Source organism: Leptodactylus fuscus, chromosome 3 (genome assembly GCF_031893055.1).
Source record: "Leptodactylus fuscus isolate aLepFus1 chromosome 3, aLepFus1.hap2, whole genome shotgun sequence".
NCBI lineage: Eukaryota > Metazoa > Chordata > Amphibia > Anura > Leptodactylidae > Leptodactylus > Leptodactylus fuscus.
Window position 1 is genome coordinate 158369527 of NC_134267.1, and position 20199 is coordinate 158389725.

At 40.3% G+C, this 20199-nt stretch overlaps 1 protein-coding gene across 1 annotated transcript; it reads left to right on the plus strand.

Annotated features, from left to right (window-relative positions):
• Positions 1–1123: 1123 nt before the first annotated feature.
• On the plus strand, positions 1124–19175 carry KCNMB3 (potassium calcium-activated channel subfamily M regulatory beta subunit 3). The gene is made up of 4 exons (XM_075269558.1): positions 1124–1184; positions 14567–14837; positions 16197–16395; positions 18721–19175. Exons 1-4 carry the CDS (start codon positions 1124–1126, stop codon positions 19117–19119), a joined length of 930 nt encoding a protein of 309 aa, XP_075125659.1. The 3' UTR covers positions 19120–19175.
• Positions 19176–20199: the final 1024 nt, after the last annotated feature.

Sequence of the window (20199 nt, forward strand, 5' to 3'; positions counted from 1 at the left end):
TTTCCATTTCGAAACAATTGAATAAGAAAGTCAACAGAGGAAAACTGTTTGGACTTTCTGTGAAAAGCTCTGTGGGAAAAACCACAGTACACTATGTGGGGCCTTAGCCTAATGGTGTATAATGTCATGTTATGCTCAATGTTTTTGGCTTTTCGGCATATTTGACCTTTTTTTTATTAGAATGGTAAAATGTTCTTAAAAAATTTTTGTAAATTTTTTTTTCCTCATTGTGCAAGTTTTTCCCTCATTGACAAAAATGTACATGCTGGAATAAATTAGTACAAAAACATCATTGTATTAGAGATGAGCAAGTACTATTTGAAACGACCGTTTCGAATAGCACGCACCCATAGGAATGGATGGAAGCGGCCGGCACGCAGGGGGTTAAGCGGCCGGCCGCCGGCAAAGTCTGTGTGCCGGCCGCTTCCATTCATTCCTATGGGTGCGTGCTATTTGAAATGGGAATTTCGAATAGTACTCGCTCATCTCTACATTTTATCCCTCTTTACGGCATTTGTATGAATACTTCCTATACTATATGCTATTTTTCCTTTAAAGAAATTTTCCTCTAAAATATTTTTAGTTTAAACAATTTGCAAAGTGTTTTCATTATTTTATTTCATTTTAAAGGCATTGAAAAAAATCAAATGATTGCAAGAATGATTCATGTTCTACAGACATCATATTGTTACTATATCCTGCAGAGTTAATTGCCCATATTGATAGCAATGAATTAACATGATAGCAGATTAATTGCTAATGTCACCTCTTTGATACCATTGAAAAGTAAAGTCATTATTTCACCCAGGCACATTGCTGGTTGCGTTACTCCATTTCACGGTTTTAGTGGCCTGCTAGAAAAGCAAAACCAGATGCCACCTTGTAAAATATGTATGAGCTACTGTGTAGCTAAAGCTTCCTTACTCTTCAACACAAAAAGATTATGTACAATTTTATCCCGTTCAGCCAGAGACAACAAAATAGTCATCAATTATTCACAGGTCGGTCAGGCTGATGTGAAAAAAAATCCTTGGCAAGGCAACTTATTCAGAGATACAAAAGCTTCAGGTCTAAATTCTTTCAGGGGGATTTTAAGCAAAGATTAATCAAGAGTGTATGAAAGATGACAAGCAAAAAGATGCCAGCACAGAAGCAAGCCGATGGCTCTTTATTCTTCTTTTCGGGTAAAGTATTCCATTTGACCAGGCTGGGTGTGTGCAGATATGTATATGGTGTGGTGACTGTGATTAAAACTTCAGGCGGTGAAACTAAGTAGCAATCAAAGAGGATTAGTTCTAGATTTGACACCTTAGTGGAAATGACTCCAATGACTTCATAGCACTGCTAGAGTCCTTTTTCACATGCCAATTTAAATCAGTTTTTAACAGTAATGCCAGGAGTGGACGGTACAATTATTATAACTGTTCCTAATTTTGGCTTAAAAAACTGCATCAAAATGTGAAAAAGCACCTTTGTGTAAGAGAAGTCTAATGTGAGGTGGACAATACTGTTTGCTTCTGTAAGTCATTGTTATTACCAAACATAACATTTTGTTTCCAACAGGATGAATATTTCAATGGCTCTGTTAGGAATATTTTGTTTCAGTATGTAGGTTTGTACAATGTCCATATACAAAATGAAGTATTAATATCGCAATGTAAATTTTAATAAGTAAAAGTTGCATAGACTTCATATATTTCTCTGCATCTGGTGCTGTTAAATCATTTACTATCCGAATTCTCAATTTAATCCTACAAAGGAATTGTTTGTGAATGTTATTATATTTATTTTTATGATGGGTGTGAAGCATCTATATAATATTGTATATAAAAATGATAAGAAAGGGATTACATAAAATTTTTGGAGCATCATATGGGATATTTATGAATAACAAAGATATAAATAAAACTGATACAAGTGTTTTTGGAGGTGACCATACGTGACCCACAATCTATAGCTTGAATTGATTTATATCTCTTTATCAAAACACTTTATAGATAAAACAGTGAAAAGGATCTCAATTGGAAAATACAATGACATGGGATCTACAGGATTATATGTGCACTAGAGTAAATGTATAGATCGGTGGCTGGCAAGCTTTGCATTTAAGTTAGGCAACCATCAATATACAGTCCTATGAAAAAGTTTGGGCACCCCTATTAATCTTAATCATTTTTAGTTCTAAATATTTTGGTGTTTATAACAGCCATTTCAGTTTGATATATCTAATAACTGATGGACACAGTAATATTTCAGGATTGAAATGAGGTTTATTGTACTAACAGAAAATGTGCAATATGCATTAAACCAAAATTTGACCGGTGCAAAAGTATGGGCACCTCAACAGAAAAGTGACATTAATATTTAGTAGATCCTCCTTTTGCAAAGATAACAGCCTCTAGTCGCTTCCTGTAGCTTTTAATCAGTTCCTGGATCCTGGATAAAGGTATTTTGGACAAACAATTCAAGTTCAGTTAAGTTAGATGGTCGCCGAGCATGGACAGCCCGCTTCAAATCATCCCACAGATGTTCAATGATATTCAGGTCTGGGGACTGGGATGGCCATTCCAGAACATTGTAATTGTTCCTCTGCATGAATGCCTGAGGATTTGGAGCGGTGTTTTGGATCATTGTCTTGCTGAAATATCCATCCCCGGCGTAACTTCAACTTCGTCACTGATTCTTGAACATTATTCTCAAGAATCTGCTGATACTGAGTGGAATCCATGCGACTCTCAACTTTAACAAGATTCCCGATGCCGGCATTGGCCACACAGCCCCAAAGCATGATGGAACCTCCACCAAATTTTACAGTGGGTAGCATGTGTTTTTCTTGGAATGCTGTTTCTTTTTGGACGCCATGCATAACGCCTTTTTTTTATAACCAAACAACTCAATTTTTGTTTCCAAAATGAAGCTGCCTTGTCCAAATGTGCTTTTTCATACCTCAGGCAACTCTATTTGTGGCGTACGTGCAGAAACGGCTTCTTTCTCATCACTCTCCCATACAGCTTCTATTTGTGCAAAGTGCGCTGTATAGTTGACCGATGCACAGTGACACCATCTGCAGCAAGATGATGCTGCAGCTCTTTGGAGGTGGTCTGTGGATTGTCCTTGACTGTTCTCACCATTCTTCTTCTCTGCCTTTCTGATATTTTTCTTGGCCTGCCACTTCTGGGCTTAACAAGAACTGTCCCTGTGGTCTTCCATTTCCTTACTATGTTCCTCACAGTGGAAACTGACAGGTTAAATCTCTGAGACAACTTTTTGTATCCTTCCCCTGAACAACTATGTTGAACAATCTTTGTTTTCAGATCATTTGAGAGTTGTTTTGAGTAGCCCATGATGCCACTCTTCAGAGGAGATTCAAATAGGAGATCAACTTGCAATTGGCCACCTTAAATACCTTTTCTTATGATTGGATACATCTGGCTATGAAGTTCAAAGCTCACTGAGGTTACAAAACCAATTTTGTGCTTCAGTAAGTCAGTAAAAAGTAGTTAGGGGAATTCAAATCAATAAAATGATAAGGGTGCCCATACTTTTGCACCGGTCAAATTTTGGTTTAATGCATATTGCACATTTTCTGTTAGTACAATAAACCTAATTTCAATCCTGAAATATTACTGTGTCCATCAGTTATTAGATATATCAAACTGAAATGGCTGTTGCAAACACCAAAATATTTAGAACAAAAAATGATTAAGATTAATAGGGGTGCCCAAACTTTTTCATAGGACTGTATTTATGTTTGTTGTTCATGTTTACGTTGACTTTATGTCTTTAAGTATAAAGAATTGTAATATAAAAAGATTTGTAACTGAATTTAACTTTTTCAACGTTTATATTCTTTATAGATCACCACTTTAACATTTTCATTCCATTTTTTTGACATTTGACATTGCATTTTAAGAGCAGTGTCACAACCAAGAGACACAAACGTGTATTTACAATGTCCCATGATGCAGGCTCTCACCTTACACTTTCTGTGGCTATTATACCTTTCTGTTGATCCAAGACAGATGTGAGCCTGTGTACCCCACAGACGTAGAGAAAATGTTGCCATGTTATAAAATAATAAAGGGGGTCTACCACCTCCTAAAACATATTCAACTGTCACCCCTGTGTTACCAGGCACATTACAGTGATACACATCACACTTTTTTTTCTGTATGTCACTTTTATAGAGTTGAAGAAGAACAAATTTGAAGTACCGTAGTTTGATCCACTTTTGTATTTCTCTTGGTATGTTTGTGTATAAATATTCCCGTTCTGTGTCTGTCGACATGCTGCTTTAATTTCTTGTATCAATTTGCATCTGTTTCCTTTCTGTCTGCATCTCAGTTTTATCTTGTCACCCTCCTTCTTTTGCTCACACATTGTCTTACTCTAGTCTATCCAAGCTGCTTAAAGAGGACCTTTCACCGATTTGGGCACAGGCAGTTCTATATACTGCTGGAAAGCTGACAGTGCGCTGAATTCAGTGCTCTGTCGGCTTTCCCGATCTGTGCCCAGGGTAAAGTGCTATCGGTCCCGGGACCGTAGCGCTTTACAGTCAGAAGGGCGTTTCTGACAATTAGCCAGGGACGCCCTCCTGCCCAGCAGCGCCTATCGCGCTGTGCTGTGTGAGCGGGGAGGAATGCCCCCCTCCCTCTGCTCACAGTGCTCGTCCATAGACGAGCATTATCAGGAGGGGAGGGGGCATTCCTCCCCGCTCCACAGTACAGCGCGATAGGCGCTGCTGGGCAGGAGGGCGTCCCTGGCTAATTGTCAGAAACGCCCTTCTGACTGTAAAGCGCTACGGTCCCGGGACCGATAGCACTTTACCCTGGGCACAGATCGGGAAAGCCGACAGAGCACTGAATTCAGCGCACTGTCAGCTTTCCAGCAGTATATAGAACTGCCTGTGCCCCAATCGGTGAAAGGTCCTCTTTAAATGTTTGACTTGTGGTCCTTTTAGACCTTTGTCTTTGCTGTACAGCTTTCTAAGTGCAACTCTTAAATGGGTTTTCTGAAGAGTATTTATTCTCTTACATGGTCTGGCGGGAATGCTTTTGATGGACCCAGAGTTTTTGGCGACGTCACAACCCCAGTCATGTTATTGGAGGCAATGTTTGGCTCCCTGGGTTGCTCCATCTCCCTTCTTCCCAGATGTCATAGGCAAATAGTTACCTATGCTATGGAAGCTATTATACATCAAGCCCCCATAGCATAATTACCTGTGATAATGGGGGAAGAGGGAGAGGGCAGAGTGACCTAGGAAGGCAAACACTGCCTCCAATCACATGACCCGGGGGTTGTGATGTCATCAGAACCCTCAGATCTATCAAAAGCATTCTACTAGACCAAGTAAGTGAATAAATACTCCCTGGACCACCCCTTTAAGTGTACAATTAAATTATACCAGCATTAAACCAGATGTGAACAGAAGGAAGCTACCAGTAAGTATTATTACTATTATACATTTAATAATATATTTAACAAAAATGTTTTTAATAACTATCGCAGTTATTGTTCCACTATTCTTAAAACTCCTCCAGTTCCCCCATACTCCTACACCCAGAAAACAATTTGCCATCTCTCTCCTTCCATCTTAGCCACCCATCTTGCCTTTTCTGCAGACCTCTCTCTGAACTCTCATGCGTAAATGCTTACACCACACACACTGAACAAATGCCCAACGCTACTGAGATATCTCCTAATCCTTGTTCCCCTCAGCAAATTTCCACCGTAATATCTCCCTCCTATCACTTATTATCCACCATCAAATCCTGAAATTTCCAACCTATTCATCTGTTCTCTCTCCCTTCTGTTCCTCTCCTTGGGGCTCTATGGAATATTGTTCTGTTTGCAATAAACTAACAAATATTCACAAACTCTTTATCCCATGTAACCTATCTATCCTTGGTCTAATGAAAAAATATGCGGATATAAATAGGAAAAAGTGCCTCTGCTTGCTGCCCTCTAGGGGCAGCCCCCTTAAACATCATGCACGACTTTTTCAACAAGACTTAATGCAATGATGTGAGGTTTAGCCAAACTAGTATTTCTATTCCAAAAGGAACAGATTCCCAGCTGTGGACAGCACTGTTTCGATCTGTTGGATCTCTTCAGCACAGCGTAGGGATACTAGTTTGGCAGGGTGAGAGACTATAGACCAGGATCAGGGGATAATAACTCTCCTTAGGGAGAGTGTGCACCTTCACAGGCGTATGGGGACTTACTTATGCCTGTGAAGGGGCACACTCTCCCTAAGGAGCGTTATTATCCCCTGATCCTGGTCTAATGAAAACATGGATGACTCCATCTGACATGACGCTCTCTGCTACTCTATCTTATGGCGGTTTTCACTTTACCAACACCCCCCACAGTGAAATAAGTGCTCTTTCTCCATCTCCACCTCTACCTTCCCTCACCTTCATCTCTTTTGACCACTCATTACCTGCCATTCAGCCACCTTGAAACACCTGTCACTCGTCTCCACCTTTGGCCGCTCTCAGTGGGTCTCCATAAAAACCCACAAAGAGGGACACATGCTAGGCCTAATTTTTACTCACATCTGTTCTCTAAATAACCTCTCTAACACTCCTGTACTGTTATCTGACCACAACGTGCTTACTTTTCCATTCTTCCGTCTTCAACTACCCTACCAGTCCAGAAGTTAGTGTACTCACATCGAAATGTTACCATCTAGATGTTCAAAGACTGTCTGACTCTCTTCTACCACTTCCTGCCATATCCTTAAAGGGCTTTTCTGGGATAACTTGAAACCCTTACACTACTCTAAACACCCTTCCCCTTCCCACTTTCTAAATAATTCCAATTATCAAAAATGAATAGTGACTGTCCCAGGGACATTTTCTGATTTTCCGGTGATGATCCATTTTCCCATTTTGGAAATGGATCGTCACTAGTACTGATCCAGTCCACTTACTTAGGCTTCTTCCAGCAAGATGGCTCCTCCTCCTGTAATGAGTCTGTCTGTGTGCGCTCTTCTTCACTGTGTGTGCCGCCGCTGGTCATTCACCTCTACTGTGCTTCCACGCATGCGCAGTAGAGGAGGATCATCGCTGCTGAGAAGGAAGAGTACAGGAGCAGTACTGGAGGTGGGGCCGTCTCACCAGAAGAAGCATAGAGGGGTAAGTATATAATATGGGTTGGGGGTTGGGCTGAGTAGGTAGGGAAGGGCAGGTAGTTAGAGAAACAGGGAGGGGGTGTATGGAGGGGCAAAGGAAGGAGGGGGAGTAAGGTGAGAGAGTTAGTGAGGAAGTTGCATAGCAGGAAGCTGAGCATGTAAACAAAAGCAGGAGATACCAGCAGACCCCAGAGACACCCCCTCACTCAAAACACACTAAAAGTTATATGGGTGCATTTATTAACCCATTAGTAGTACTAACAGACATTTAAAAAGAAAACAAAAAACAATTTTTTTTTTTTTGCTCGGAAAACCCCTTTGATTCATAAAACCGAAGCAGTTGCTGCATTAACATTATTTCATGGGAAATGACTAAAGCAGGGCAGTCAGGATTGCTGTCAGGTCATCCTCAGCATGTGCTGTAATCTTATGATTCTGCAGTAGCTTATTGTAAACTAGTTTACGAGTAGTTACCTAATTATATATTACGTTGGTTATAATTGGAGCTCCAGATGAGCCCTGGCCTACAGACATATGTGATATCTGGGACTCTGTATGTGAGCCAGCTGTACAAGAAGGCAGGCCCTTCCCTTGCAGTTTGCACTGAGCTCTTGAGACACTAAACTTCCCAGTGGGATAAGTGTTTCTATAGAAACATGTTAGTGACACAAGATGCTGTAAAATGACACAAGTGTTAATTAGAAGCCTTGCATCTTCACAAGAGACAAACACGTCTTTGGCACCAAGGCTGCTTTACTTTATTCTTTACTGCTCAAGCATATTGATCTGAACTGTGCTAGAATGGGAGCTAAGAAGCACTAGCAGATGTCTTTGGTGGTCTACATGCTGGAGCTACGCTGGAAAATATGCGGCACTAATAGCCAGAGCATGGACTTAGGACCTTGCATGTATTACATACTGTCTATTGATGGCATTGTTCAGAGAAGAGATGTGGATGCCACCAGTAGCACAGAGGCAGTCATTTAGTGTGCCCATCCAGATTACCCTACAAGGGAGTCGCAGGCGTTACATAAGGTGAGAGGTGCATGTGCATTTCATATTACACAATGTGTTGTCTATAGGTCTAATAAATCCATTATTAAGTTAGTCTTCCTTTTAACCGAAGGGCAGATGAATGAAAATGAGTGAAAAGTTTTGGGCACATGGGTTTAAATATAAAACCATTCTAACTCTGTATTCTTATTTAGACCTAGAATGTTTGATCAGAATTTCTTTGAGCATTTTCCTCTTTTTACATTCCACTCTTTGTGGCCTAAATCCCTTCTACATTAATAGATTTTTATTATTAGGGATGATAAGTGACAAATATTGCTAAAGATTTACTAATACTAATAGTGTATCACTATTCACATTCATGCTTCACTAAAAGGAATGACCAAATTGCATATTCAGTTGTTTTATCTCACTGTTGCTTCTTCCTAACTTTGTATAACCCAATTATCATACTTAACAATTTTTTGGTTGACAATATAGGGGCATTTAGGTCCTGCCCCTGACCATCCATAGGCCTGCCCCCAACTGCCCTGGGTCTACCCCCAAACTGTGGCTCCAACCAACAATGACCCATCAAATTTGGGATAGTTGGCAACTAATTGGCCATTACATGGAAGGTTCCAAATGAAGACCTAATATTAATCAATGTAATCACTTGTGTAGCCATAGTTATAACTCATATCTGTATATTGAATATTTAGCATGTTTTATTGGTTTCTGTATTGAGGCTGAATTGTCCCTGTGACAAAATAACCACAATCTTACACGACTGTACTTAGGTCAGTACTTAAAGGGGTTGTCCATGCGATAATTTTATTTTTTAAATAGGCTGGGGTAGTGAAAAAAACCAACTATACTCATCTGTCCCCAGTGCTCCAGTACCTCCCAGTGCGGTCCAGTTCTTGTGGTTCTTGAGCATTCCCATTATTGTTGCCTATTCATCCGAATGCAGCCTGCAATGTAAACATTGGCTGTTTTTATCCCGATTATCTTGCTAAGTTCACATTCACTGGTGGTCTAGGTTAGCAAAGGGGGGTGTATTTTCCTGATGGCAAAAATAGTTAAAAGGCTTTGAAAGCTGGAAAATACAATCCGTCAGCTTCCTTTCCCTTTACTGCAGGACTTATAGAGATATATGAAGACAGCATACACTTTTCCACTGTACAATACTCTATATGAGTGGAGAGTTTATCAATAAACCTGAGCCTACATGATGGCTTCCATGTGTTTGGCTTGAAACCTAGGGCAAAGAACACACATTTCTAGGCTATCCCTACTAATAGGATATATAAATTGTGGGTTTACCAGTTGGGATAGCCTCTTTACTACTGAAAAAAAAAAAAGACCTGATAGAAGTGGAAAAGTTGTCAAAAAATTGGCAATTGCTCTGACTGCTGAACTCCAATGGTTTAAATCCTTTATGACATTCAATAATAAGAGGCCAGTCATCATAAAAGTAAACGATATATAGTAAGACCATTATGTAAGAGAAGAATGCTTTCTACTACAATAAAACTCCGTACAATACGCTACTATATCTCAATAGGAGAGGAAATCACAAGAGACTTTGACAGAGCTATACGTGTAGATAATATGCTCTCTAGTACATTGTATTGTCTGGAGGCCGTATTCATAGGAATACACTACTGTACTTGAAGAACGTGTACTACTTCTAACTTTCAAAATCCAATCTGTATTACTAAAAGCAGAGACATTGTACAAAGGTGTGAATGTTCTCTAAAGAATTTATGCACATGTGGGAAAAAATACCAGCGTTTCAACAAATGGCGGTATCTATACCCATAAAATATTAACTAGTATATTATATAACACATTTTACTCTGGAAGACAGATCTTGACTCTTGTATAACACCATCAATGCTATATATACTGTAAATGACAGCCTAGTGTACTCTGCTTATGGTCTTTTCATACAAAATGTTGTTTGATTTCCATCTACCACCAGAATTACTCCTCAGCATGTATCTTCTAGGCAAAGCAATGCTTATCTTGTTTACCTTGGTCACAGATCTCCTTACCAACCACCACAGCCATCATACACTATTTATATACAAGCCTTTGAGGAACACTTACTGTATGACATGTATTTCTTTCGCTAGCACTAGACTTATTGTTTAATATATACACCCAATGGACTGGGAAGCATTATTTGCAATAGGCTCCTCGGGCACAGCCATAATGCCTGAGTGCTCAGGTTACTAACTTCAACAGCTTTATAATGTACTTTGAGTTATTACATTTCTAGCCAGGCATAAGATGGATGGAATTAGAACACCATGTGTTCAATAAGTGATGTGAAAAGTTACCGTATTTTTCGGACTATAAGACGCACTGGACTATAAGACGCACCCAGGTTTTAGAGGAGAAAAATAGGGAAAAAAAATTTTCAGGCAAAAAATGGTAAAATATTTAAGATATGGGAGTTGTAGTTTTGGAACAGCTGCAAGGCCACATTGACAGGTGACCCTGCAGCTGTACGGGGATGTATAGGGCGTTTTTTTTGTGGGGCCAGGTGTAGACCGGGCATTTTCAGACACAGGGATACCTAATGTATATGTTTCACAGTAATGTTATACTTTTATATGTATTCTAGGGAAAGGAGGTGAACTTTTATTTATTTTATTTTTTATTATATTTTTTTTAAGTGTTTTTTTTTTTTTTTTTTTACTATTTTATTATCCCCCGCCTAGGGGGCTTGAACCTGCAATCATTTGATTGCAAGTCCCATAGACGGCAATACAAGTGTATTGCCGTCTATGGGAGATTCTATACATTACTATCGCGGAGTGTCATAGACCAGCCGCGATAGTAATATATATCTATGACAGGCCTGGGAGCCTTCATTAGGCTCCCGGCTGTCATCGGAACAGGCCGGCTCCTGCGGCCTCGCCGTGCAGGAGCCGGCCTGCATCACTAAAGGTATGAGGCCGGGAAGGGGGGGGGGCTAACTAACTGTCGGGACCTGCGGAGGAGCAGTGGGTTTGCAACATGGCCACATATGTATAAAAATGGACTTATTCCAAATCTACTGAGGCAATTTACATACAAAAGGTATGTGTGGAATATCCTTTCTAAAGGCTATGCAAGGATTTGCTTATCTAAAAATTACCTTTCCCAATGATAGAGCCCCTTTAAAATGTTCTAGAGAACCCATCTCTTTACTTACTCTTTTACTTTGCAAACTTTACCCCTAATGGCAAAAAGGCAAAAAAATTTTTTTTGCCCACTCTTAACAAATCTGCCTTATTGTGTGCAAGTGGTTAAGTGCGCATCTAGATAAAGAACTTTTAGCTAGACTTGAAAACATGAGTACATGAAATAAATCCAGACTTTTGAAGAATATTGGAGTTCTACCCGATTATATCTTTATTTTTTATTAGCAAGTCCAGGGGCTTGCACTCACCTGTATTTTTTACATAGTGCTGGTCCTGATTTCTAGATAGATAGATAGATAGATAGATAGATAGATAGATAGATAGATAGATAGATGCCTTGGCCTAATACCTAAGACTGCCTTCCGATTAAGGGACTCATCCTACTTGCTCTCTATCAGTCTCTAATCTCTTTTCCTGCTTTTCTAAAATGTGACCTTGAGCTGTCTGCCTAAAAACAAAATATTTCCTGGAGCCTAAAAGTTTCCCAGACGTGTCAGATAAATGTCAGCCAATTCTAACCATTTTGGCCAAGAATCATCTAGAAATTACATGCGATGGCTGACACCAAACTTCTGTCTCCCAAAAATGTGATCTATCAGTTTGGATATTTTCAGCTGAAAATACAGTGTTTGTCATGATTGACCAAATAGACCTACATAGACCTTACCTGACTCCCTTATATAGCCTCTTCTTTCGTTTGACCCAGTAGAACCAGACACTGAGTACAAGGCAGTGCATTTAGGCAGAGCATCTGCGTTACCCTGAACCACTCCATATCTATGTCCATTGAACGTTTGAAATTTTGCAAAGTAAGAAACCACTTTGTGACTTTTGCATTTCTCTCTTTAGCCTGTCACATCCATGTAAGAGAGGAATGGTCTTTAATCAACCTGAAATGAAAACCCAGTAAGTAGATTCTCAGGGATTGAGGGGCCCATGTCATTGGCAAGCACTAATGTTCAAGAATGATATAATTTTTCTGAGCAGCTGTAAGATACCTGCTCAAATATATTTCCATTTACTTCAAAACTTCTTGAACAACGTATCAATCTTGATCTGTCCTCCCACCACTCCTTCATCTCACTTTTTGAATAGCTACAATCTGGCTATCAACCCCACGACTGCCAAAGACAAAAACATTATTCATTCTAAATCTTTTGTCTGGCTAAAATATTCAATCTGTCCCTGCTCATTCAAAATGGATCCCTTCATATCTCATCAACCGACTACTGTAACATCCTTCTTGGTGGCATCCCATTTATCACTCTTGCTTACCTCCAATCCATCCTCAACTCTTCCTTTTCTCTTGTTCCTTCTCTGCTTTTTGTCTCTGTCAATCCCTTCACTTGCTACCCATTGCCTAGTATATTGATTTCAAACCATTAATGTCAGATAAGGATATCCTCTCTATACATGTCTGACCAAATCTCTTGATACCTCCTCAAAAGACCTCCTTCTTTGTTCTCCTCTTATCTGTTCTTCACACAACGATCTCCAAGATACATCTCTTGTACCCTCCATATGAATTCACTATCCCAACCCTTAAGAGTGTGCACCAAATTCGAACTCCTCTAAAGCAGCTTAAACCCCTCCTTTTCAGGAATGGCTACAATATATAACCCTGATGCCACAATACTATGTTATGAGCAGTTTTTACCCTAACCTACTGTCTCCTTCCATTGTAGATTGTAAGCCCTGGAGGACAGGGTCCTCTCTCCTCTGTACCAGTCACGCAGTTAGTACATGTTTATTGTACATGATTTTAGTATTGGTATGTGCATAACTCCTCTTCCTATGTAAATTAATCTTAATGATAATAAATAATATAAGGGAAGATTAATAGAGGAGTTGTTGGCTTTTCTGACCTATCAGTGATCTGTCTGTTATAGTAAATCTCTGTATTACCCATGAAATATTAGTTGTGAATCTCTGTTGAGATGTTCCTCTGTTATTCCTCCTGGAATACATGGAAACTCTTTAAACTCAGCTAATTCATTTTATCTATGGAGCTATATCTGTAGCACTTTAGTTCCTCCTTGACTGCCCATCGCTGGATCCTAGAAGGTAAGGAACAAATGCAAACAAATGCCTGTATTGCACTCCTTATAGCTGGAAGTGAACCTTGTGGCTTCTGCTCCTTCTCCTCCAAGGTGTGGATTTGTTCTTGCAGTTTCTCATTCATTTGCTGCGGTTCCTATGAAAGTATTCTATGATGAAGTTGCAGACAGCATGTTATAGAGCAGATTGATATATAGTTTTGTGATTAAAGATTCTCTAACTTGTCATTTATCTGTGCTATTCTCTGCTTAAGAGTCTATTGACGTGTCCAACTCAGTGACTGACAGTTATCTCTGTATGCCAGTCAATGAAAAGAACCGCCTATTGGACTCCTGAGCTCAGGGAAGCAGAGATATGATGAAGAATGAAAAGTTGTAATGAATAATTTCTGCAGAACTATATATCTGGCGAGCTCCTTCTGTTCTATATCGTGCTGCCTGCAGATCAGACTTTACCTTTAATTTTACAGGTTCCCTTTAAAGATAGTCTGTTAATTTATTAATTCCTCATGTATCCTTTGCTCGGTTGCCCTGATTTGTTCTGGAGGCTACCATTTGCCTGAACCAACAATTCACAGTCCATGCAAAGTCCTTTTTCTATATCCTTTATCAGTGCATATCTCTTTAAAGACACACTCTATTACAAACTCTATTCTGTTGGAAAGTGAACCTTTGTGTAGCGTAATGTTATTGCATAACTGTCAGCTTCATTTATTTACTAAGTTATGTGCTCCCCTCCAGAGCACTGACCTCCTCTCTGATGCATACAATGTTTCATGTGTGAAAAGGAGGTCAGACATACAAAGCAGGACTCTAACTGGCTTCCGCAGAACTACATTGAGCGTTTGACCTCCTGTGCATGCAGGAAACATTGGGAAAATTTACTATTCCCTTATGACAAAAAACTGGTGACAAATCTTTGGTGCATGGACCTGTGGGCATCAAAGATGTGGCACTTCCCTCCTTCTGCAACCCGCCTGTTAATTTTTATGAAAATTGATGGTGTGGGGCAGAGCAAGGCAGCCTGACAAATGTGATATAACTGACGCAAGAAAGCTGGCGTGAGTTATACCTGAAATCTAGGCAAGTAGGCACAGTGGACTTGGAACAGTGATACAATGCAACGAAGTCTATCCTATAAAGGTTTCGACCATATGACGTCCCCTTATTTTTGTTTGTAATAGAAAAATATAAAGATGTTAAAAAAAAAAAGAAAGATGTGCACCTGATAACAAGAATTTCTGCTGTTTTAAGGGAAGCCTTTTCTCCTATACCTGGCAAGGCGAAAAGGAAAGAGAGCAGCAGCGATGGTGTGAGAGCCGCAGATAAGGTGAAGAAACAGGTATCCAATGCTGGAGAAGACAGGGCTATGCTGTTGGGGTTCACTATGATGGGACTTTCTGTCCTCATGTTCTTTTTGCTTGGGATCGCAATTTTGAAACCTTTCATGCTCAGGTGAGCAAAACACAAGAATTGTATTGTAATAATGAACAGTAGGTTCCATATGTGAGCTAGAAACCTGACTTTAAGCTGGGACTGTCTGATAGATGGCGAAGAAAATGGACAGGCAACAGAGATTTGATAAATATCAAATAGTTGAAGACACAAAAAGTGGACAAAAAACACATTGAGTTACTTTTGTGTGTTTGTTCCTAGCCCTCCATTCTACAGCATACAAAATAGATTTCACAGATTCCTTCAGAGTCAGATTTTAATTGGATGGCATTGGTTTTGCCACCATACTTTTCCCATAGGCTGGTGCCATGCTCGCAGCAGGTTAGTCACTGCAGTTACACTGGCAGATAACCCGCTGTGCTCTACAATTTCCGAGCATGGTCATCATGTATTCCCCTGGCAAGTTGGATAGAGACTTGTAACATGGAGTTATTTTCTATCCAGCTACAGTAAAACTGGAAAACTTCATGTATGACAAACATATCAAGACACACAATATCTCACTAAAAGCAATAGAAGGACATGTCAGCTTTGCACAGACCATTGCTATAGATCAGAGGTTCTCAAACTTATTTTGTCTACCGCCCACTTCGAGAATTAATTATTTTCTAGCGCCCCCCCAGTGATCCTATGGGATGACTGAAGGGCCTGTGATGTCATCAAAAGGTCCTGTAGACTTGGATTTACCTTGTATGGAGTTTCCTAAAGGACCTGGCTCCTCTGCCCACTAGCAGCCTGCTCTATATAATAAAGCTGTATCCTAGTGAACAGAGAGACCAGGTCCTTTAGCCCAGTAGGATTTAGACTGCTTTATATAAGAAAGCAGCACTTATTCCACCCCCACCCCCCTATCTCACAGCAGGGAGCTAGGTGATGTGTATGTGATGTGTATGTGTGGTGCAGACACAGGCTGGCTCCGTACACTCAGCCCCCCCCCCCTCTCTTCCCCCACACAGCAGGGAGCTACGTCATGTGGCTCCCTCAGCAATGAGCAGGGGGCCAGGTGCTAGTGTCCATAATGAAGTGAATAAAGTAAGATAGTGGACAAACAAAGCAGTTTTGCTGAAGCAGTGTATTTAGGAAAAGTCTTAAATCCACAAAGCTGCAGGTTGTTCTCAGCTATTTCTGATAGTTCCATAGAATTGAATAGACCAGCAGCGCACATCAGCAATATGCTGTTCCATTCATATGGGGCACATGGGTTCCCCATTGTCATAAATAGCAGATGGATCCCCATCGATCAGAGGATTCTACCTTGTAATTACCAGAATACTCCTTTAACATAAGAAATTATTACCGGTAGAGATTAATGGTCATGTGAGTACAAGTAACAGAGGAGAGCTTCTTATTGTCTACCAGTGTCTGGAATGAAGAGGCCAACTGCACTATTATCCAAACTGATATCATGGAAGACTGGATAGACTGTTCCTTCACATGTGGTGTTGACTGCCATGGACAATCCAAGTATCCCTGTCTTCAGATACTGGTGAATGTGTCGGGTTCTGACTATGTGGCTGCCCTGCATTACAATGAAGAAGCAGTCCAGATAAACCCTAAAGTAAGTCTACTTACAGATCTGAAGAGATTCCTTAAAGTAGATGCCCATTGCCATGTTACATGTAATAGTCAGGTTGACATGTAGCCCCAAATACTAACATCATATGTTATCTGTTACCATCGCCTCTTTCAGCCTCTATTCTTGATGTGAATAGGAATATATATTTTTTTTTTTTCAGAACTGGCATAGATTTGCTGTATGACACAAGCCATAGGGCCTTGTGCCACATCTATTCATCTATGCAAAAAAAAAAAAAAAGTTGTAGATAGGATAATAAATCCTCCCTACTGTGTGTATCAGAGGAGCAGAGTTGGTGTTGGTGCTTTGGGGGGAGGACATAACTTCACAGTAAAGCTGTCAGTAAGTTATTGAGTAACATTACATTACTTACGCTGGGTTCACACCTGCGTTCAATGTGTCCGTACTATGGTTTCCGTCTTCTGCATGGCAGAAGACGGAAACCATAGACCGGGTCCGGCCGTGCGCGGCGGTGAGTGTTTTAGGCTCTCTGCCGCGAAACCGGATTTTTTTATCCGGACACAGAGTACTGCATGTCCGACACTGTGTCCGGATTATAAAACCCGGTTTCGCGGCGGAGAGCGCAAAACGCTCACTGCCGCGCACGGCCGGACAGCTTTCTCACCCATTCAAATGAATGGGTGAGAAAGTCTCCTGCAGGCTTCCGTCTCCTGCATCTGTTTTATGCAGGAAATGGAAACCTGCAATAAGGAAAGAAGAACGCAGATGTGAACGAGCCCTTACACATACACTTATCAGACACCGCACTGTACATTTGGTACTGCAGCCCTCTGTAACTCATTCCTATTTAGGCTGATGCCCCACATTGCGGAAACACAGCTTTTTTTTGTTGTTGCAGATTTTGTTGCGTTTTTTTGAGCCAAAGCCAAGAATGGCTACTATGGAAATGGGAAGATCTTATACTTCTACCTTCTGCTCAATCCAGTCCTGGCTTTGGCTCAAAAAACCCACAACAAAATCTGCAATAAAAAAAAGTTGCGTTTCCGCAACGTAGGGCCTCAGCCTTAAAGGAGTATTCTCATGAACACAATCATATCTATATTTGTAGATACGGTAATTAAAAGTTAAACATTTTTGCAAATATACAGTAAGTAGCTAAAAATTCTGCAGAGTTTTAAAGATTTTCTCTAACTTTCTTAGTGGTGACAGTCTGCTATCTTGATCGGTTGCCAATGGATACGACCACAAATGCAGAAACGTTCTATGGTCTGGGACCTGTCAGGAACCCAGCTATGATTTTCTTATTATAGATGGCTTATCAGGCAGGGACACTAAATGTATGAGAAGATATCCCGGCCACAATAAGGAAATCATGGCTGATTCTCTAACCTTAGAAAGGTCCTGCATTCATGGTCGTATCCACTGGCAACCGATCAAGATAACAGACTGTGACTAGAGATGAGCGAGTATATTCGATCGAATACCTCCCCTGCATAGTTATTGTTGTAAAAAAAAGCGCCTGGGAAGGCGGGAGGGGAATCAAATATTTCCGGCGTAGTATTCAACCGAGTACACCAATAACTATGCAAAGGGAGTATTCGATCGAATACTATTCGCTCATCTCAAACTGTGACCACAAGATATTTAGAGAAAATCTTTAAAACTCTGCAAATTGTTTAATTACTTATATTTGCAAAAGTGTTTAACTTTTAATTATCTACAAATTTAAAGGGATCCTATCATTCATATGCAATTTTTTGTCTCTAACACGTCAGAATAGCCTTAAGAAAGGCTATTCATCTCCTACCTTTAGATGTCTGCTCTGCTGTTCCGTAGAAATCCGGGTTTTCGCCAGTATGCAAATTAGGTCTCTCGCCTGTGGACATGCGCAGTCGGCTCTGCCCAAGGCCCAAAAGTTTCACCGCCTGCGCTGGAAGAAGACACAGGAAGAGGACGTTCCTGAAGAAGATGGAGGCGTCGCTGGAGAGTTCTCTGGCAGCATTTGGGACGCCCCGAGTGCTGTTTGAATGCTGAGGCCCGCCTCCAATGCTGCGAGAGAACTCATTTGCATACCGGCAAAAACTCAGATTTCTATGGAACAGTGGCGCGGAGAAGACATCTAAAGGTAGGAGATGAATATCCTTGCTTAAGGCTATTCCTATGTGTTAGAGATAAAAAAAAATTGCATCTGAATGATAGGCTGGCTCCATTTAAAAATAGTTATGTACATGGGAATATCCCTTTAAGGTTCCTTTTATAGTTCACATTTGCGGTCTTCTTGTTGCTTGATTAATGTAATTTCCATTACATTGGTGCCATATGTAACTGAAATGTCTCTTTACACAGTGCTTCTATGTCCCTAAGTGCCAACGAGACAAAAATGATTTGCTGGATGGGGTGCTTGATGTGAAACTATATTTTGAGCGCAAGAACGATACTCCTTTTGCATGTTTCCATCGGCCTGATAGCAAACCAGAAGATGTCATACTGATTAAAAAGTATGACCGGACTGTGGTATTTCACTGCTTGTTTTGGCCTACATTAATGCTTATCGGAGGAGCCTCCATAGTTGGAATGGTTAAATTAACACAACACTTATCTTTAATGTGTATGCTATACTGTAATTCACAAAGAGAAGAACCTGGAAGTATGACACCGCGGCCAGACTCTCAGCAGAGCAAAACCAGAAAAGAGGATAAAACTTTAAGGTGGAGATCAAATTCCCACACTACAAACACCATTTAATAATGGACACGCAGTATATATGACTACCCTATCAGCAGTCTAGTACGGCAGACAGAATTGTAGCAGATTATGTCATTTAATGAACCGTAAATATATGTTTTCTAGTTGTAAATTTATTTTTCTAGATTGTATTAGGATAATGAAAATGTTTTTAGCATTTACAATAAACCTAATGAGCCATGTGCTGCCTGGTTTTTGTTATCCGTCATACTTTAAAGTGAAGCTTTACCTTAAGACCTTTATTACATTGCGGTGTCAGAAACAGGGGCCTTTGTGGTCGACTTTCTAGTAACTGTGAGTGACTATGGCTGGCCAAATACAAAGACTAAGTGCTAGCAATGAAGAATTCACACCACACAAGAGTTGGTATAAGCGAGACCTTTATTCCACATGTTCAGGTTTTTTATATCCAGCTTCAGGAACTAAAAAACAGCAAGCTCCACAATTAGTCTGATTGGTTGGTCAGGGTATCCGCCTCCTGTGATGTCACTTCCTGTGATGTGCCAGGCCCTCCCATGCTCTCATGGGAAACCCTGTAGAATCTCCTTGTGTCCATATTATCAAGCCTACATCTGAGCACAGTAAGCTTGTCATGATTTCTGGTACACAATACACAGGAATGTTTTTGTAGTTTCAGTCTTCATAATCCCATGCGTGTATTACAGTATATACAATTGGGCATATTCTTTGGTTTAGCTCTGAACTTCATACGCCCCCAGCCATTAGGTGTGTGAGTGGCTGGGTGTTAATTGAATATTATCTGTTCATGCTTTATGGGTCCATTCACATGGAGGAAAGTGGCGCTGAATTTGGTGCTGAATTTCAGTGCTGAAATTTATTTATTTATTTTTAATAATTTGATTTAGAAAGTAGGAGGATGTTTAGGTTAGTGTAGGAATTTAAAGTTATCCCGGACAACCCCTTTAATACAGAAAATACTTACATTTCTATGTGTGCTGTACTACAACCTCAAGGTAATCCATCATCAGATTATGTCATGAATTGATAGTTTACCCTCAATTCACAACAATATATCCTTTTGGAGACAGAAGAATAATGTTACATAGCACCCATAGAAAT

What these genes read in the sequence shown, in the direction of transcription:
- KCNMB3 (XM_075269558.1), top strand. Translation starts at nt 1,124, where the DNA reads ATGACAAGCAAAAAGATGCCAGCACAGAAGCAAGCCGATGGCTCTTTA. An exon ending in CTCTTTATTCTTCTTTTCGG is followed by an intron (nt 1,185 to 14,566) that starts GTAAAGTATTCC and finishes TGTTTGTAATAG; the next exon opens with AAAAATATAAAGATGTTAAA. An exon ending in TTGAAACCTTTCATGCTCAG is followed by an intron (nt 14,838 to 16,196) that starts GTGAGCAAAACA and finishes ATTGTCTACCAG; the next exon opens with TGTCTGGAATGAAGAGGCCA.